This window comes from Mustela lutreola, chromosome 8, assembly GCF_030435805.1.
Source record: "Mustela lutreola isolate mMusLut2 chromosome 8, mMusLut2.pri, whole genome shotgun sequence".
Lineage (NCBI taxonomy): Eukaryota > Metazoa > Chordata > Mammalia > Carnivora > Mustelidae > Mustela > Mustela lutreola.
In genome coordinates, this window is record NC_081297.1 from 44,070,430 (window position 1) to 44,089,577 (window position 19,148).

Below are 19,148 nucleotides of genomic sequence, written 5' to 3' on the forward strand. Positions count from 1 at the left end.
TTAAGCCTCTGCCTTCGGCTCAGGTCATGATCTCAGGGTCCTGGGATCGGGCCCCACATCGGGCTCTCTGCTCAGCAGGAGGCCTGCTTCCTCCTCTCTCTCTGCCTGCCTCTCTGCCTACTTGTGATCTCTGTCTGTCAAATAAATAAAATCTTAAAATAAATAAATAAATAAATAAATAATAAACTTCTGTTCAGAGTGATCAAATGCATCAATGACCAATATCCTAGATGTAGTTGTAACTAAATGTTAGCATTTGTGGGCAAAATATTCTAATTGACTTTCTCTTGAGAATTAAAAGAAATACACAGTCAAGTAGGAATTCAAGTGTTATTACTCTTAATTTAAGATCAGAACGTTAGTTCTGAAACTGGTATCACAACTGCATGTGCAGTAGTAGTACTAAGTCTCAAAAACAATTATGACAGTGTACAAATAATACATATTTTAATCTAAAATTTCTAGTTTTTAACATAAGAAATGTATTTTTCTGTGAGGAAAATCGGGCAAATTATACCACTATACATAACAATCACAACTATGGGAACACACACCCCAATTAGGAAAACAGTATACAAACAATACTGGTTTTTTGTTTATTTTTTAAGATTTTATTGATTTATTTGACACAGAGAGAGAGAGACAGACAGACAGACAGCAAGAGAGGGAATACAAGCAGAGGGAGTGGGAGAGGGAGAAGACTTCCTGCTGAGCAGGGAGCTAGCTGGATGCGGTTTTCGATCCCAGGACTCTGGGATCATGATCTGAGCTGCAAGCAGACACTGCAGTTTTGCTATGGTTTTGCTATGCAGTAAAACAGGCAAACTACCACCATACAGTATGATCACACTATAAAAACAAAAATCAAACACGTAGAAAGTAGACTGTTCAAAATTGTAACAAGGCTTATCTCTGGATGAAGGGATTCACTGGTCATTTTTATTTCATTTTTCCTCTAATTTCCTAATTTTTATAACAAGAATATATTACTTCTATAAATGTTTTTCTTAAAAATCTTTTTTGTACATGATTTAAGGATGGTCACAAAACCCAGCTAGAAATAAGTGAAGTTATAACTTTGATAATAGGAGTCAAAATCAAATCAGCATTTTCTAAACAATGACTATCAAAAGAACTTTATATAAAGGAAAGTAGGCTTCTATGGTTATTAAATTACCATCTAGCTTTTGAACAGCATTACCTTGGCATCTCAGATATTTTATAATTTCATTAAAACAAAGCACCTAAGACATTTTCATTAATCTTTTCACCCTTACTTATTGTACAGGAAGAACTAGGCATGAATGAACTATTTTGGAAAAAGTTAACACAAATAGTTGAACTACAAATACTGCTTTTATAAGCAAAAGATATGAAAAATCAACTCAACTTTTTCCTCAGTGTCATTAAAATATGAATATGGGCACTAAATTAGTTAATAAGTTTAAAGAAACACAATGGCCAGAAATAATTAAAGAATATAAATAAAGCAGCAAGTTTATGTGTTTAGTATATATCCAAACATGTATTAGCAGTTTATGTGAAATAAACAAGAGTATTTACCAAATATTTCAAGATACTTGCAATAAAAACTGACTTTGAATATTTTTAGCAACAACTAAAATACCCAAAGAACAAGACCATAAGAAATATCATTTCTAATACAGCTATGCTGGTTAAGTAATAAAATATAAGATAAAATTTTAAAGGACTAAATGTCAATTTTCATAAAATAGATATTAAAAGCACCACAAACCAAACAGAAAAGACTTCAAAAACCCAAATTTCTTTGTTCAGCAACAGCAAAAGAATTATGGTTTGTAAAGGGTACTAATAAAAGAAACCACAGAAAGGAAGGCCCTAACATTTTTTTTTAAAGGAAGTAGTATACTTAATTTACTGTAGCATCAGCTCCTTTACATTTTATTTTAACAGACTAGTCTAGGTCAGAGATGGCCAGAAAAACAATGTGAACTATACATGCAATGTTAAATTTTCAAGTAGTCACATTCTTAAAAGTAATAAGAATCAGCTGAAATTAATATTTACCCAATATATCCAAACATGATCATTTCATGTAATCAATTTTTTAAATTGGAATATTTTAACTTTGTTTTTTACTAAGTCTTCAAAATTTGGTGTGCAATTTACACACGCACATCTCAAATTGGATGCTAAATATTCTGAAAGTTTTATTTACTTATATGAGAGAGAGCAAGAGTGCACACACAAGCATGGGCAAGTGGGGGGAGGGGCAGAGGGAGAGGAAGAGAAGAGAATCCCAAGCAGACTCCCTGCTGAATGTGGAGCCTGACCTGGGGCTCAATCCCACGACCCATGAGTTCATGACCATAGCTAAAATCACCAGTCGGACCCTTAATGGACTGAGGCCCCTGGATGCTAAATTTTTATCAGAAAAACCACAGAAAACAGATACTGAATTTGATAACTAAGACTCACAGAATTTATCTGCATTTATTAGGAATGATTTTGAATGCGAGTGAGGTGATTACTGCAAACTTCTCCTATGATTTCAAAGTAAAAACAGGTCAGTTTATATCACTTGTTGTCCTTTAAGGCTAAAAAGTGCACATCATATCCCCAAAGCAACAGTAGAAAGACTGTCAAAGTAAAAACAGTAAATTAATTTTAAAAAAGAGTACCACTGCCAGAGAGGAAGATATTAGAGGAAAGGATGGCAGCTCTGTTGTAGTGAGAAGGGTCCCAAAGGGGACTTCAGCCCGGTTGAGCTAAGAGGTTATATTCATATTCATATTTTTACTCTCAATACTTCTGACACCAACTGCATGAGATTTCTCACACCAGCAACAAATTTTTCAATTCTCTGGAAGTCATTCCTGACACTAACTACCTGAAGTTAGTGCAAAGCATACAGATTAAGGGCTCAGTCCCACAAAAGTGCCCCCACTTCAGATGATAGCTCCAAGTCCCAGGATAACTGCCACCTATACTTCTGACCAACGTCCTCACATTTGATAATTTGCTTGAATGGCTCAAAGAACTCAAACAGTTTACTTACTAGTTAATGCTAAAGGATACAGTCTAAAGTCAGCCAGACGGCAGATATCACTCTGGAAATTCCAAGTTTACAAGTTCTGTGTCAGGAGCCAGGGCAAAGATCAAATATATATTTCTTATTATGCCACTTCCATATAAACAGGAGCTCTGCAAATTCGTCCATATATTTAGCAAGATCAGAACTGAGTTTCTCACTACTGGAGAAGGGAAGCATACATGTAGGAAAAGGGGAAAATTATAATGAACTCTATGTTGAACTGGAATTAGATCTATCAATGTGAACTTGATATATACACATATTAAATGTGTATATACACATTTATATATATACACTTATAAGAAAAAGAGCACAAACACTCATGCATACATATAAATACTTCCTAACTCTTCACTAAAAAATCTCGTAACAGTGATGTCCCAGTAGCCGTGAGTACACACTGCTTTCCGAATCCTATTCTATACTATAAGGAACCTGCTTCCTTTGGAGAAATGGCTTCCTTTGGAGAAATGGCTGGTCCATTTTTTGTGCAAAAACTAAGAACATCATCAAAAAACGATAGGGGCATGTTAATAAAAAGGACACAGAAGGCAGCTTCTGGCCCAATCTGGGACAACTGTTAAATATTTCATAGTAAAAAGGCTTTTTTAAGGTATTAGTATATCTATCACATAAAGACAAGAGGAAAAAACTTCTGTTGTGTAATAGTTAGCTAAGTACTGGTTGTTAAAGAAGTCATCTTGTGACCAGGGTTAAGGATGACAGATGTTTAAAACATTAAATAAGATATTCAAGCAGAGTACATACACAGTAAGATCTGAGAAAGCCTGTAATAGTGGCATTTATGGCAAATAGGGAAGTTTCACTTCTATCCTTACAAGAGGGATAGAAAATGGTCAAGATTCTCCCCAGCAGAATATCACTATGCCCCACCCCTCCACTTAATGTGAGGCGGAGGAGTATCTCTAGAGATAAAGATGCCGGTACTAATGTAACACAGACAATTTGTCCAACAAAAGTAGTATCTAAACTAGTACCTCCATATAACAGGGTGCCTGGTCAAACAGAACAAATATTTAAGTTGAGATCCTACCATTTAAAAATTGTTGGTGGCTTTTTTTTTTTTTTTTTGGTCTAGCAGAAAAGAGGAATGCACCTGAGCATCAATCATCTTCTTTGTTCTGGGAAGAACGATTTGAATGGCCCTTCTCAGTAATGTAATCGAGGCAAATAGATTCTCTTTTGTCCTAGAGAAGGTCCATACCAGGCTCTATTTTGACTTGATAAAAGCATCCCTACCAATAATATTTAATGGTACTGAGCTAAGAGAAAGTGCATAGAAATATGCAAAAAAAGGGGGAGGGGGCTTTCTTAGGTAAGTGTGCAGACTCCAAGGCCTTTCAAGTTTGCCGTTATTAGAAACTGATAGACTTAAATGGCCCTAAAGGAGGTCCACTGGCTGGGAAGTTTCCCCCATCCTCAACATCTACAATAACGCAACTTACCTTGAAGGAAGACAACAAAAGCCTAAACCTATGCCTAGGATCAAAGAAGGAAGCTGAAAACCCCTACAGACCCAGTTACTCTAAACAAAACAAGAACATTTTGAACAATCTGCCACACTTTGAGGCGAGATCTTATGTGCCAAAACATGTATTACCCCTGGTATAAAAGGGGAAGGAACTGTCTGACTTCAAAGAACCATTTTAGTCTAAAGAATATCCAGGAATTCAGTCTTATGGGATGACACGCTTATTAGTCTATCTTGGTATATACACAGGCCAATAATATCAACTGATACACTTTAAGTGTTTTGCTAAATTAATACAAAGTTTTGATATTTCAAGAAGAAAATCTCACTTATTTGGAAATCTTACTAGAGGTGAGATAACATCTTATTCCCATAACAATGCTGAATAAATGAAACGTTCCAGGGGATTTCAAAACATAATTATGTAATTTAAATGAGACTTCTACTTGGAGCTCATACGGACAAGAGAGCCAAATCCTTCTCAACAGTATATGTAATATGTCAAAGTACACAGTGGGGAAGGGGAGGTAAAATTCTTTTAAAAAATCAAGGAAAGGGACGCCTGGGTGGCTCAGTTGGTTAAGCAGCTGCCTTCGGCTCAGGTCATGATCCCAGCGTCCTGGGATCGAGTCCCACATCAGGCTCCTTGCTTGGCAGGGAGCCTGCTTCTCCCTCTGCCTCTGCCTGCCACTCTGTCTGCCTGTGCTCACTCTCGCTCCTCTCTTTGACAAATAAATAAATAAAATCTTAAAAATAAATAAATAAATAAATAAATAAAAATAAAAAATCAAGGAAAAAAGTCAATTCCTAGCATCAGCATTAAGAACTAAACTAACAAACTATAACTTAAATCTCTAAAGTAAATAAAACTAAGTCCTATGGAAGTTTTACAATAACAATTAACAATGCTGATCTATTCATTACGTACTCCAATATCCTTAATTCTGCTTTCCCGGTTGAGTAAAAAAATCGCAATGGTGCCTAACAATTTTAGGAATTTAATTAATTTTTACTAACAATGTAATACTAGAATATGAACAATCTTTATACACAGAAGTTTCTAAAGACCATTGACAACACTATCTACTAACACTACAGCCATTCAATTTATCTGTTAGATGGAAATTTGATACTCACAGGCCACAGAAATAACACTGCTTTACCTTAAATACTTAAGTCTGTGATAACCAATGCATGTAAATAGCATCTAAAAAACTCTGAACGTTGGGACGCCTGGGTGACTCAGTCCTTAAGTGTCTGCCTTGGCTCAGGTTGTGATCCCACGGTCCTGGAATCGAGCCCCACATGGGACTCCCTGCTCCCTGCTTCTCTCTCTCTCCCACTCCCCCTGCTTGGGTCTCCTCCTCACTGTGTCTCTCTGTCAAATAAATAAATAAAATTTTTAAATAAAAATAAAATAAAGAAAATAAAAAACTCTGAAAGCACCAAGAAGTTAATTAAAAAGACTCTGTCATCTCCCTCCTTACAGAATCTACATATAAATACTGGCTAAAAGAACATTTCTTTCTTTCTTTTTTTTTAAAGAACATTTAAATAGAGATTTATTTCATAAAGTGAAATATAAAGGTGTAAGATGCTCAATGATGAATTATAATTAGTAAATAAAGCAAAAGGACTTAGAATTCTACAAGAATTCAAATTCTTCCTGATTTAACTGAAGTATTCTGCAGTGGAAAGAAGAAGATATGCCATGATCTTTGGTTATTAAACCTAAGTTAGTTTCTTCAAATATAAAATTAAGAAAATATCTGCCTTGTACTGTGCCTGTTACAAAAAGAAGCTCTCATTAGATAGTATTTAGTTATTATTAATACCTTTCCAGATTAATTAGCAAGGAACACTTTGCAAAAAAGGCCTAAAGAAAGGTATGCAGTATTTGGGGCTTTTGTTATAGAAAGGTCCATTTTTTACCACATTCTAGAAACAGTGCAGTAATTCAGAATCTTTCTTGTAATAAAATTTTAATTGAAATCTGGCTGTTTCTTCAAGTGAAACACAAAAATGGTCATTTCAGAGATGCTCACTTAAAAAATATATATCACCATACTATTATGTAAATGAAACATGAGGGCCAGTGATTATAGGAGAGAAAAAAACTGTTTAACCAGAACATTCCTTCCAATGAGTATTCTCATAAGTATTCTGGGCATTAGCTGATAAATAGCATGAAGTAAGAAAACATGAAAACTTATTTGGACTAAATCTAACTATCCACAAAAAATAACCAAAACTAAAATAATTAGCTTAGAACAAAACCTTAAGATAGATACCGAGGCAGAGAAAATACTTTATTTCAATGCTTCAAGTTTTAAAGACCTTTCCTTGCTTATCTATAAATCTCATCCTTGATCATGCCTTCCACTTAGCCAATTTTTCGTGCCCCATACTCATTCAAACTTGTCTGAATAAGAGAAATAGCCTACTCTGTTATCTCTAGTTCCTAACCTTCCTGAGCTATTCCCTTAAATCCACTGCAAATTCTCCACTATTCTGAAACTGTAAGAGTACCAAATACCTGGAGCAAATGTGACATAAATGTTAATCTCATAATTCTGCATGTAAATGTGAGTTTGTGATAACATCCTTTATATAGCTCTTCCCCAAAAAAGGAACAACCATTTTTACTTCATTAATACAGAATATATTTTTGAAATATGTAATTTAAGTTATAAAGGCAACATACTCTGCATGTGTGTGGTGTGTGTATTTGAAGAGGTGAGGGAACAGCAGAGGGAGACAGAGAATCTTAAGCAGGGTCCATACCCAGTGCACAACAGACCTCACAATCCTGAGATCATGACCTGAGCCAAAATCAGGAGTCAGACACTTAACCAACTGAGCCTCCCAGGTGCCCCCCAACACTGTATGTTCACGATGTGTAAATTACATCTCAATGAAACTGTTAAAAATACACACACACAAACACACACACACGCACCCTCGTGTTACCCCAAGATTTAGATACAACATGTTCCCATAGAATTTCCTGCAAGGATGTAAATGCTCTACATCTGTGCCGTCCAACAGGACAGGCACACATGGCTTTTGAGCACTTGAAATATGGCTAGTGTAACTGAAGAACTGAGTTTTAAAATTTTATTTCATTTTAATTAAGTTAAATAGCCACAGGAGGCTAGTGAACAGTATATAAATCAAGGATGTTACCAGTGACTTACATTTACCCATGTTCACATCCCCTCTCTTAGATAATACTGAATTTTGTTAAGGATTTAATAGCCAAATGCTATTAAATAGCCAAAGTCTAACTAATCTCTGTAACTCCTTTCTAGTTCTTCTAAAATCTGTTCTCCAAAACTACTACTATGCAAATTGGACTTCTCTACTACATTCTTTTCTTAAAATTTTATTCCCTTGATGCTACCATTCTTCTAGTGTTCTATTTAGTTCAACCCCTGGGTTCTTTTTTACCTTTGCCCACCCACTAATTATTCCTATTCTGCCCCAGGAAAATTATCCTCCCCTGTCTCTTACTCTGTTTTTCTCTGTATATTTATATGTATCCTCTCCCTAGATGATTTCTTATTATTTCAGCCGAATGAATGACTAACATAGACATTTGGGCATCTATAGCTTTACCTTGGACCTATTTTTTGAGATTCAGTGCCTAATGAACTTTTTCATGGAGGTTTCACAAGTACCTCAGGCTTAATGTATCAAATTGAATGTATCTCCATAGCCTTTCCTCTCCCCACAAAAATAAAATCCCTAATTCTTATTCCTTCCCTCAGCTGACAGCACAATCATCTATTCCTACCCTTTTATCTGTGCTTCATTTTTGTCTCCAAATGCCAATTCATCACTAAACTCTGAATATTTTATCTCCGAAATATGAAGATTCCTTTCTCTACTACTGCCCTCATTCAGGCTGTAGAAACCTCATACTCATATCCCTAACTAAACTCTATACATCCCTTGTATTCCTTAAACCCATTCTCCACAATTAGTACCATGCAAATCTACTTACCTTCTTCGTTTATAATTCTTTAGTTACTCTCCACTGCCAATAGCTGAGTTTATTTGTGTGGAAGGCGTGTGTAGAAGATTCAAAGAGCATGTAAATATAAACATGATAATGATTGCTAGGAATTCTTCAAAATGTTAAAGAGATGACCTGTGCATTCCAAATTTATCTTAATCCACAATGACCTAACAGTCCAAGCAAGGAGAGTATCCCCATAGAAATGGATATATCAAGTTATTTAGCACAAAACTACTAGCCATTAAGATGATCTTGTCAGGGGCTCAGTTGGTTAAGCGGCATGCCTTCGGATCAGGTCATGATACCAGAGTCCTGGGATTGAATCTCACATCAGGCTCCCTGCTCAGCAGGAAGTCTGCTTCTCTCTCTCTCTCTTTATATATATATCTGTCTCCCCTCCCCCTACTCATGCTCTCTTGCTCACTGTCTCTCTCTCTCAAATAAATAAAATCTTAAAAAATAAAATGATCCCGTCATTATCCCAAGCAAGTTGTTTACTTCTATTAGTAGAGAAAATGATCACCAATAATGATTTGATTTACTAATTAGTTTCATCTCTCACTGTTTGGTTTATGTATTTTTGTGTTAGTTTGTGTTTAATTAACACAAGACCATCCACTATGCACATACTGACCAAAAAAAAATCATTTGTCTCTGAGAAGCAGAACCTTGGCTGCACATTTCTATAGAAATAATTTTTTCTTAACTAACAGGAAAATACCAACTAGATTTCTAAACACTCTTTAAAAATTATTCCTAAATTCTTAAATTTCTTAAGAATTCTTGAATTCCTAGAAAAACTGTATTTGCTTTTAAGGACAGTTTACCTGAAGGTTCCTTCCTAAAAAATCATTAAGCACATTCATTTAGCATAACACACTTAATATGTCAATCTTGCAATGCCAAGATTCAAGTCACAATGCCAAAAAGCAAATTCTTCATGAAAGTCCATCTGAAAGGCACCTGGGTGGCTCAGCCAGGTAAGTGTCCAACTAGTAATTTTGGCTTAGGTCATGATATCAGGATTGTGAGGTAAATTGTGTGGTGGGCATGAACCCTGCTTAAGATTATCTCCCTCCCTCTGCTCCCCACTCAAAAAAAAAAAAAAAAGAAAAAAAGAGAGAGAGAGAGAGAAAATAAAGCCCATCTGAAAAATCTAAATTAATATAAATTAAGGTGGAGATAGGATCAATTATGTCAATCAAAAAACCAAGCAAATTACTGACATCATTCCTCTCATGTAGACTATCATTAACCAACCTTTTAAAAAGTACACACAAGGGGCGCCTGGGCGGCTCAGCGGGTTAAAGCCTCTGCCAAAACTCAGGTCATAATCCCAGGGTCTTGGGATGGAGCCCCCACATTGGGCTCTGCTCAGCAGGGAGCCGGCTTCCTTCCCCCCTTCTGCCTGCTTCCTTGTCCCCCTCTGCCTGCCTCTCTGCCTACTTGTGATCTCTATCTGTCAAATAAATAAATAAAAATCTTAAAAAAAAAAAGTACACACAATATTAAGTCTACACCTGATAAAGACAACACACTCTCCCAAATAAAAGCACTCTAAAGAAGAGCTTCTGGCAACTTCTCTTCAGTCTGAAAAGCTTCTCCCATTTGTCTTAAGATTTGATAAAACTCCTAAAATTGAAAAACCAAAAAGCTCCTAAAACTCAACTTTTTTTTTTCTAACTAGAAACTTTATTTTATTTTTTACTAACTTTTATTTGGGTTAATCCAGTTGAGGTCAATTAGGAAAGGGTGGGGATTGAGGAAAGAATCTGTCAATATTAGAATCTGGGTGCTATTCTCTTCCAGATTTTTAAAATTTTGCTTTTTAACTCTTACAGAGCTAAATAAAGTAGTGAAAAAAGGAATTATATCATCTTTCCAATGCAGCTTTTTTAAAACTCAATTATAATTCCAGTGCCTTTTCCCCAATTTTCTACTGCATGTCCTAAAGACCAACTTTAAGAAGTTTAAAATATCCCACCAATTTGTAACAAGTGACAACATAAGTCCTTTAAAATATGGATTTTTTAAAGCACCATTATCCTTTTATTATCTATAACACTTTACAAAATACCTTCACATAGGTTTTCAGTTATCTTCAGCAATCCAGTTAAGTCATTATTACTAATAATAAATCAGCATTACAAATTTAAGTTCCTTACTCAGAGTCAGATAATTGAGTAACAGAGAACCTAATGTTCTACAACTATTTCTAACTTAGAAAAGAACATAGTATTTATTAAAGTATATTGAGAATCTACTTATATCTTCAAAGAGCTCAAGAACTAGTTAAGGAGACAGAATATAAACAATTTCGAATCATTCTGAAGAACACCTTAAGAATCCCAAAAGAAAAAAGATCTCAGCAAATTCTGGAAGGTAATAATTCAAAAAGGCTGGCATTTGAGAAAGTGACAGGTCATAAAATTACAAAGTTAGGCAGAGTCAGGTAAAGCTAAAGAATTTCAAAGCACTGATGACAACATGTTCAACTCCAAAGTTCCCACAAAAGAATGATAGCAACAGTAAGAGTTTTGCTACATGAATTTTCAAGCTTAAGAATAGACAAATCAAACAAAATGTTCACAAATATCCTCAAAAGGACAACCTAAAAATATGCTGTATCATCACAGTTAATACTTATGTGCGAGGCCCTGTCCCTAATGTTTTACACTTATATAATTCATTTAGCTGTTACAACAACTCTATAAAGTAGGTACTCTTATTACATTCCATTTTATCAATAGAAAACTAACACAGAAGTTGCCCAGTGACACAATCATTAGCAGAGTCAGAATTTGAATTCAGGCAGTTATGTTCTTAATGACTAATGACTATGTTACACTGCAGAAAATAATGCCCTCTTCAAACCTAAATTTAGGTCAGGCATAGTAAGTCTCACCTATGCCTGCACACTACAGTAGTCCTGTTAAGAAAAGAGAAAAAAAGAAAAAAACAAAAAATTCCTCAAATAAAATGCAAGATGCAAAAAATAAATAAATACAAAGAACTGCTACAGCAAAACCTAGTAACTATTATGAGTTTTTTCATGTTATACTAACATTTTCAGAAATTATAATTTGAGCATAACCACTCTTGCTTTTACAGCTTTATCTAAAAAAACTTAAGAGCTACTAGAAAACCCAAATAACAGGTTTAGAGTAATTTCTGAAAACGGGAGCTCAGTTTTAGTTCAAAGTTTCCATAGAGATTAAGCAGAATGACTTTCAGTGACCGGAATCTTGCACTAAAACATAAATATCAAGAAATGAACTCAATCACCGTACAAGAGATTCCTCATTTGTTTTACACAAAATCAACCTTACACTAGGAATAACTGTGATACTTAAGATACTTAAGGTGAGGGGAAAAAAGTAAAAGAAAAGGAAAACATTTAAACCCTTAACACTAAGAAAAGCATTGAAAAGTCAACTTAAATATAATTCTCAATTCCTGTACCACAAAAATTACTTCGTACAGCAATAAATTTACATAGAGTTTAAATCATACCTAACCAAAATTATGCTGTCTTGAATCGCACTGTCTCATTAGGAGGGAAAAAGGATTACCTCAAACAAGTTACCAATAATTCTTTTTTTTTTTTCTTTTGCAACATTTTAAGTTACCAATAATTCTTTAATTTGCAAAGCAGCAACACTTGAGTTATTTCAATGTTGCCCATACTTATAAGTGATTGAGACTTTAAAATAAACAAGAAAAACCTCCAAAGACTATTCCCTGAAATCTTGTTCTGGGACTGAAAAATTACTGAAGATTCTTATCCTGAAAAACAAGGAATTTGGCACAAATGTAAAAAATAAAAGCAAAAAACACATCAATGTTCAAATGGAAGAGTCAGTTCAGGAGTTATGTTAAGAACTAAAGCAAAGAAATCACAGAACCATATCACATTTCTGTAGCATTGCTAAACTTTATAAAACATTAATAAAAACCTGTACACTTGAAACTAATGTAACATTGTGTGTCAACTACACTTCAACTTAAAAAAAGAAAATTAAGTTCAAAAAAATTAATATCATACTCATGATGAGACATGACCCTTAATTAACAACAACAACAAAAAGAACCCAGAGCAAAGCAAACACTGAGAACACTGGAGCTTAAACAAAATTTGACTTCCCCTTCCAAGTTGATCAGGAAACAATCTCATCAATATACAAAGTGAATACACAAAGTATCAAATTATCAAGCGAACTCTACAGAAGCAATTTGGGGAGAATGTACTTAAAGTGAAGTAAAATCATTTACAAATCTGTGTATAAATACATATTCATTAAAAAATTATGCTACATTTCTTAAAACTAAGCTCCGTACATAGAAAAGCAATGTAAACTCTGCAAAGTCCAGGAATAACATTTTCTGACCAAGGCAACTGAGTGTCAAAATTAAGGTACATCATTTGCCTAATAAAATCAAGTAAAGAAACCTACATCTTAAAAGACCAAAGTTAGGACTTAAGATCCTATGGTATCAAAGTATTAACTAATATTATTTACTAGGAATTGATACTTGTTTTAGTAGGTAACTATGCATACTGTGACTCTAAAAATTAGCCTGATGGAAACAAATTTGATTTGTATACCACATTCCCTCATTCTCCATCCCAAAAAAGTCTATTTACACATTTGAATTGATAAAATCAATACCCAAACCAAAGTACTGAATTTGATATGGTTATAGAATTCTGAAGAAATCTGACCGTGACTTCCACACCAAAATACAACTGCTTCATTTGAGATGTACTAATCAGCATCTACTAAACTACAAATGCTTTAACATTTCCCAAATCATTAGACCTTAGCCAGTTTTTTGGGGGGCTCCTAGGTGGCTCAGTGAGTTAGTTAAAAGTCTGCTTTCAACTCGGGCCATGAGCTCAGGGTCCTAGGATCAAGCCCTGAGCCCCATATCCGGCTCTCTGCTCAGCGGGGAGCCTGCTTGTCTCTCTCCCTCTGCCACTCCCCCTCCTTGTGCTATCTCTCTCACTGTTAAATAAATAAACCTTAAAAAAAAAAATCCTACCCAGTTTTTTTTTTTTAAGATTTTATTTATTCGTTTGAGAAAGAAAGAATACTGAAGGAGGAAGGCAGACTCCCAGCTGAGCAGAGAGCCCAGCTCAGGGCTCAATCACAGGACCCTTAGATCATGACCTGAGCCCACGGCAGATGCCCAATCGACTGTGTCATCCAGGTGCCCTGATCCTAACCAGTTTAAAATTTGTCTTTTACCAGTCTAAGTAAGTCATTTACCTGCTCCATGATTTCAGGTTCTTTATTTATCCAGTAAGTAGTTGGGCAGAATAACCTATGATTTCTTACAATTTCAATACACTAAGATTTTTAACTCAACAACTGAATACAATATTTCTCCTACCTTCCTACAGACAAGTATGTATGTCAGGAGTATACTTCCAGTGAAAAAAGCTTTGCTTTTTTCCCAATGCTTTAGTAATCCCTTGACTTGTCCTTTAATTTGTATCCGAAGATAAGAACTCAAATACTCACCTAATGAACACATCAGACAAATGTCCTGGGTCAAGAAACCAAAAATGCTGCCCAACTACTGCTATTAAGGATCCTGGGGCTAGGAAAACCACATTTTAAAAAACAAAACAAAAAAATTATATAAACAGGGTCAAATGACACATGAAAGTTTCTAAAGCAGGGTACCACTAAATAAGCTAGGATTTATTTGGTTCTACAGCCAAATCCTCAACTGGCTTAAAAATAATATGGTGATATTATACATAAGGCATCAGATATTCTTTAATTTGACCATGCCCAAGTCTAGATATAGAACAAAAATCCAAAAAGCAATGAGTTCAAAGAAAAACTGAGAAGCTTAGACAAAATTATTATGACATTAGACAAACTGATTTTTCCACTGTATCATTAGTTCCAAGATAAATGAACAATAAAAAAATGCCAGGTGAGGGGCGCCTGGATGGCTCAGGTGGTTAACTGGCTGCCTTTGGCTCAGGTCATGATCCCAGGGTTCTGGGATCCAACCCCACAACAGGCTCCCTGCTGGGGGAGGGGCGATGTCTGCAGGTCCCTCTCCCTTTGACCCTCCCCTCCACCTTGTCCACTCATGCTCACTCAAATAAATAAGTAAAATCATTTAAAAATTCCCGGTAATTAAGGAAAACACACACATTACATTCTGATGAATCTTCAAAGTTAACTCATTGAAACTAACAAAATTAATCCATAAAGTGCTCAAAATTTACTTGGGCCCAGTCTTAAGAAAGTAAGGTAACCAATTAAAAAAATATTGATCTATAAAGCACCTGTTCAAATGTAAAACCTTACAAAAGAATAAAATCCAGGGGCGCCTAGGTGGCTCAGTGAGTTGGGGCCTCTGCCTTCAGCTCAGGTCATGATCTCAGGGTCCTGGAATGGAGTCCCACATCAGGCTCTCTGCTCAGCAGGGAGCCTGCTTCCCCCCTCTCTCTCTGCCTGCCTCTCTGCCTACTTGTGATCTTTCTCTGTCAAATAAATAAATAAAATCTTTAAAAAAAAAAAAAAGAGTAAAATCCAGGGATCAGCAGCAATAGGCACCCCAAGTACAAAAGCAAAAAAAAAGTGTTCTCATGTAAACCAGAATTTTTGCCTGTAAACCAAAAGGAATCAGAACTACGTTTCTGAGTATGACTGACCTACAGGAATAAAGTTATAGTTTGACAAGATTTTTTTCAAAAAGGCCTGCACCCTTGCCCATATAAACCACCACAAAATTGATTAGTTTTTATTTCACAATGCCTTAGAAGTTCTATATCATTTACTGTAAAACTTAAGAAATTATTATGTTCCTAAAGAACTTGTCAGTTTTTAAGTTCACTTCCTTCCACACACTGACTTCCCTTCACTTTTGATATGGCCTTGGTCATTTGGAAGATGGCATTCAAAGGGTTAAGTGTTAACATATTAGTTCATGGATAAAATAAACTCCTAGATTACTCGGTCATTTTCATATCCTATTTTGATCCATTCGGTACATTTTCCTGACAAGAAGAATATGAATAATGGCATTTTTCCTGTATACAGTAACTGACTTTTTCATTCAGTCTAACTCTGATTCCTCCAATAACCTCCGTTCACTTCCAGATGAGGGCAACATTCAATCAAGCAGCTATAGGTCAAACAACAAGTTGCCCAAACTTGGCTATTTAAACATAGAATATACTTGTCAACCAGAATGACACACCATTATTTACACCATGAAAACCTCCCTGAGAGGTTAAAAGCAAAGCATTGTGAGTCCTTTGGACTCTTGGGAAAGACTGACTTAAAAACCTTTCATAACAAGTTTAAAATAACCATAGTGACATTACAACTCTCAAAGCACTTACACAGTTTTACATGGGCTCTTGTACTAGTCACTGTATAGTGAATGGGATGAAGACTTACTAGTTTTAATTTATGCTGTCAGAGAACTCTTAGCTACCAAAAAGCTTAAGCATCATCAAGAGGGACAATAGCAAACACTTACTGTACCTTTCTAGTACGAAGGCATTTATCCAGAGAAGAAAGTCTTTTTCATAGTTTATATTAAATGCCTGTGCAATCACCAACTAAGATATAGGCCAAGTAAGGTCATTCAGGAACAAGGTCGTTCTTTCTTTAAAAGTACAGCCTGATCTCAGGCATGGAAACTCGCATGTAACACACCAGCAGCTCAACAGTGCAGAGCCTCCTGTGAGACTGAAATGCAAACTCAGAAACTTTCCCACTAACTTCGAGTTTCCTGCCAGACACTAAAAGAGTAACAAGTAGGTAAAGCGTTTGTACTAAGAAGATTTTCATCACTCCCCTCTAGTAGCAAACCTCTTTTTGGCTACCAGTAATTCTTATCCTACGTTGGTCATGCCCCAAATTCTACTTTCAATTCTTTCAAAAGTTGGCCTCCCACCCCTCCCATCGCCCCCGCGGAAGCGAACAGTTAAGAGAATGACCTGTAGAAGAGAAATTCAATCAACTGGATTCACCGAGCCAAATGTAGGTCCAAACCACCGTAAAATAAAGAAGTGGGGCTATACCTGCAGTTCACACCAGGCGACCTCCACAGTAGTTTCAGTGTCCAGACCTTTGTAGACGGTCTTAAAGGAGCCTCTGCCGATCTCGATGTCAAACTTGAGAAAGCGGCCATCATTGGACATTCCCACGGCCTTGGTCTCCAGCTCTTCGATGTCATCCTGTTGCTGGCTCCGTTCCTCCTGCGGTTCCTTGGCGCTGCTGCCGCCGCTGCCGCTTCTGGCCGACGGAGGCTCCTCTTTGCTCCCCACATGGTTGGGCGGGGACACTTGGCGATCTCTGCTGGTACTGCCGGGGGCTGTCGCGGCGGCAGGGCCCGCGCCGGCTGGCTCCCCGGGGGCGGCAGAGGCAGGAGGGAGCTGCGCTACCTGGGCAGCGGCGGTGGCGGTCAAGGTCTCCTCGCGGTGCGGCTCCGGCGGAGTACTCTGAGGCGCGACCGCCGACGCGGTGGGCTGGGGGAGAGGAAGGGGAAGGCCGGGCAGTTCCAGCGCCGTGGCGTTGGAGTCGCAGATGACGCTGCGGCGGAAGAAGCGGTGCTCCGTGGTGGTCGTGGTCGCGGCCGCGCCACGGCTGTCCTTGTCCATAGTGTGGCGGCGACGCCGGTACTCCTCCGTCCGGCCGGTCCCAGCGTCCGACGCCGCGCTGCCCAGTTTTTCTCCCACCGAGGAATCGGAGCTGGAGCCATTCTTGGCGGAAGGCGCCGGCGGCGAGAGGAACAGGGCGCTCGGAGTGCTGCTCTGCTTCTCTGCGGCGCCGCCAGACATGGTCGGTCCGAGGAGCGAGGCGAGCGGGCTCGGACTTGTGAATGAAGAGACGGCGAGGGGCCGAGCCCGCAGAGCGGCGGCGGGGTGCGGCTCCCGCGACGAGGGCTCCGGCTCCCGGCGGGGTCGGATGCGCCCGGACGGCTCCTCGCTCAGCACTGACAAGCCGCCCCGAAGGAGCGGGCCACTGGGCCCAGTTGCGGCGGCTGCTGCGGCTCACGAGGCGGGCTCGTCGGCGGGCGGTCGAGGAGCTGAGGCACGGGGGTTAGCGCCTCACGGTCCGCATCCATCCTGCGGCGAGCGGCGGCCGGGAAGCCTGGAACAGCAGAGGCGCCGCAGTCATGAGGGGCAGGGCAAGGAGCCGGCACCGAGTCGAAGCGGATGCGGCGGATGCAGCGGCGGCTCCAGCTCCCCGGGCTGGGCAGGCTAGGCCCCGGGGGCGGCGGCAACGCGAGGAACGGACGAGCGCGGACTCCCGAGCGGTGGCAGTCCCAGAGCCGACGAGGGTGGGAGGGGCCGAGAAAGGCGAGGGAGGGCCGGCCCGGGGGCTCCGGGTCAGTCAGTCAGTCGGTCGCCTCCTCCCACACGCGCCCCCAGCTAAGGGGACCAGCCTCACAGGGCGCCCATCGCCCGGACAGGAAGGGCCGAAGCTTCGAAGCCTCGGTGCCTGAGGAGCGGGCCCCCCCTTCCCCGAGGCCTCCCCGCCCGCCCCGGGCCTGGCAAACCCCGTCTCCTCCCGGGCCGGTGCCGGGGGCTGACGGAGGGAGGGAACGGTGGGGAGGGGAGGGCCGCTCACCGCGGGGCCCGAGCTCCGCTGCTTCTCTGGGCCGAGAGGAGAGGAGACCGAGAGGATTGGGTGACGGGGGTTAGGGAGAGTAAGTAGTCACCCCCACCAGGCGCTTTCTATCACCGAAGATGGGGGTGCAGAGTGGCCGAGTGTGGAGAGCCGCGTCCGCCGGGGAAACTCTCCGCGCTAAATGGCGCCGGGAGTCTGCAGCCTCCACACAGCCCGCTCGGACCCCGCCCCCCGCCGCCCGGGGCGCCCCACCCCCACCCGGCTCTCGGGGCTCTCGCGCAGCCGTGCTAGTACCGAGGTTCTCTGGGATTTGTAGTTTTCGCCTTTGAAGCATGGAAGAGATTGGGGAGGAGGGAGCCTACGACTTCCGTGATGCTCTGTGGTTGCTTTAGCCTGATGCCTCAGGGGAGTTGTAGTTTTCTTTGGAAACCGCCCCCTCTGGAAGGCTGATGGGAGCGTCACCGTAGGTCGCTAAACCCCATCCTTAAACGCTAGCTAGGAAAATCATTATTTAGGTTTTAATTGTGGGAAAAGGGCCGGAAGGAAAAAAAAAAAAAAAAAAGAAGGAGGCACAACGAGAGGAGACACTCCCATCATGCTCTGCTGAGGCGAGAGAGCGCTAAGAGGTTGCCATGCGATGAAAGATGATCTGTTGTTCATCTTTAATGGAGAGAGCCGCAGTAGTGTTGAGTGACTGTAAGGGTGTGGGGGTGGAGGAGGAAAGCAAAGCAAAGAGAACCAGAACCTGAGCCCAGAGAGCCAGAGGGGCTGAAGACTCCTTCCATAAGGGTAAAAGAAATTTTGTGAAGATTGTGCATGGGTTTAATAGTGATTAAATGGGTTGGGGGAGGAGACAGGGAGTATTACCTCCTCTCCTCTTCCCTTCCATAACAATTAAGGCCACACTCTCAGCTGCAGCCCCAGGATAGATATTCTGGCTCTCAAAGA

The 19,148-nt window shown here is 39.4% G+C and overlaps 1 protein-coding gene across 13 annotated transcripts in view; it reads right to left on the reverse strand.

Annotated features, from left to right (window-relative positions):
* The window catches only part of WNK1 (WNK lysine deficient protein kinase 1), a 149,707-nt gene extending 131,271 nt beyond the window's left edge, over nucleotides 1-18,436 (reverse strand). For 3 of the 13 annotated variants that reach the window (XM_059184431.1, XM_059184432.1, XM_059184429.1), the window contains exon 1: nucleotides 16,649-18,434. In XM_059184431.1, the coding sequence (XP_059040414.1) occupies nucleotides 16,649-17,407 (759 nt within the window). In that variant the 5' untranslated portion in view covers nucleotides 17,408-18,434. Of the gene's footprint in view, nucleotides 1-16,648 lie in introns of all 13 variants that reach the window. The other 10 variants (XM_059184438.1, XM_059184435.1, XM_059184433.1 and 7 more) reach the window with 5 other exon arrangements.
* Nucleotides 18,437-19,148: the final 712 nt, after the last annotated feature.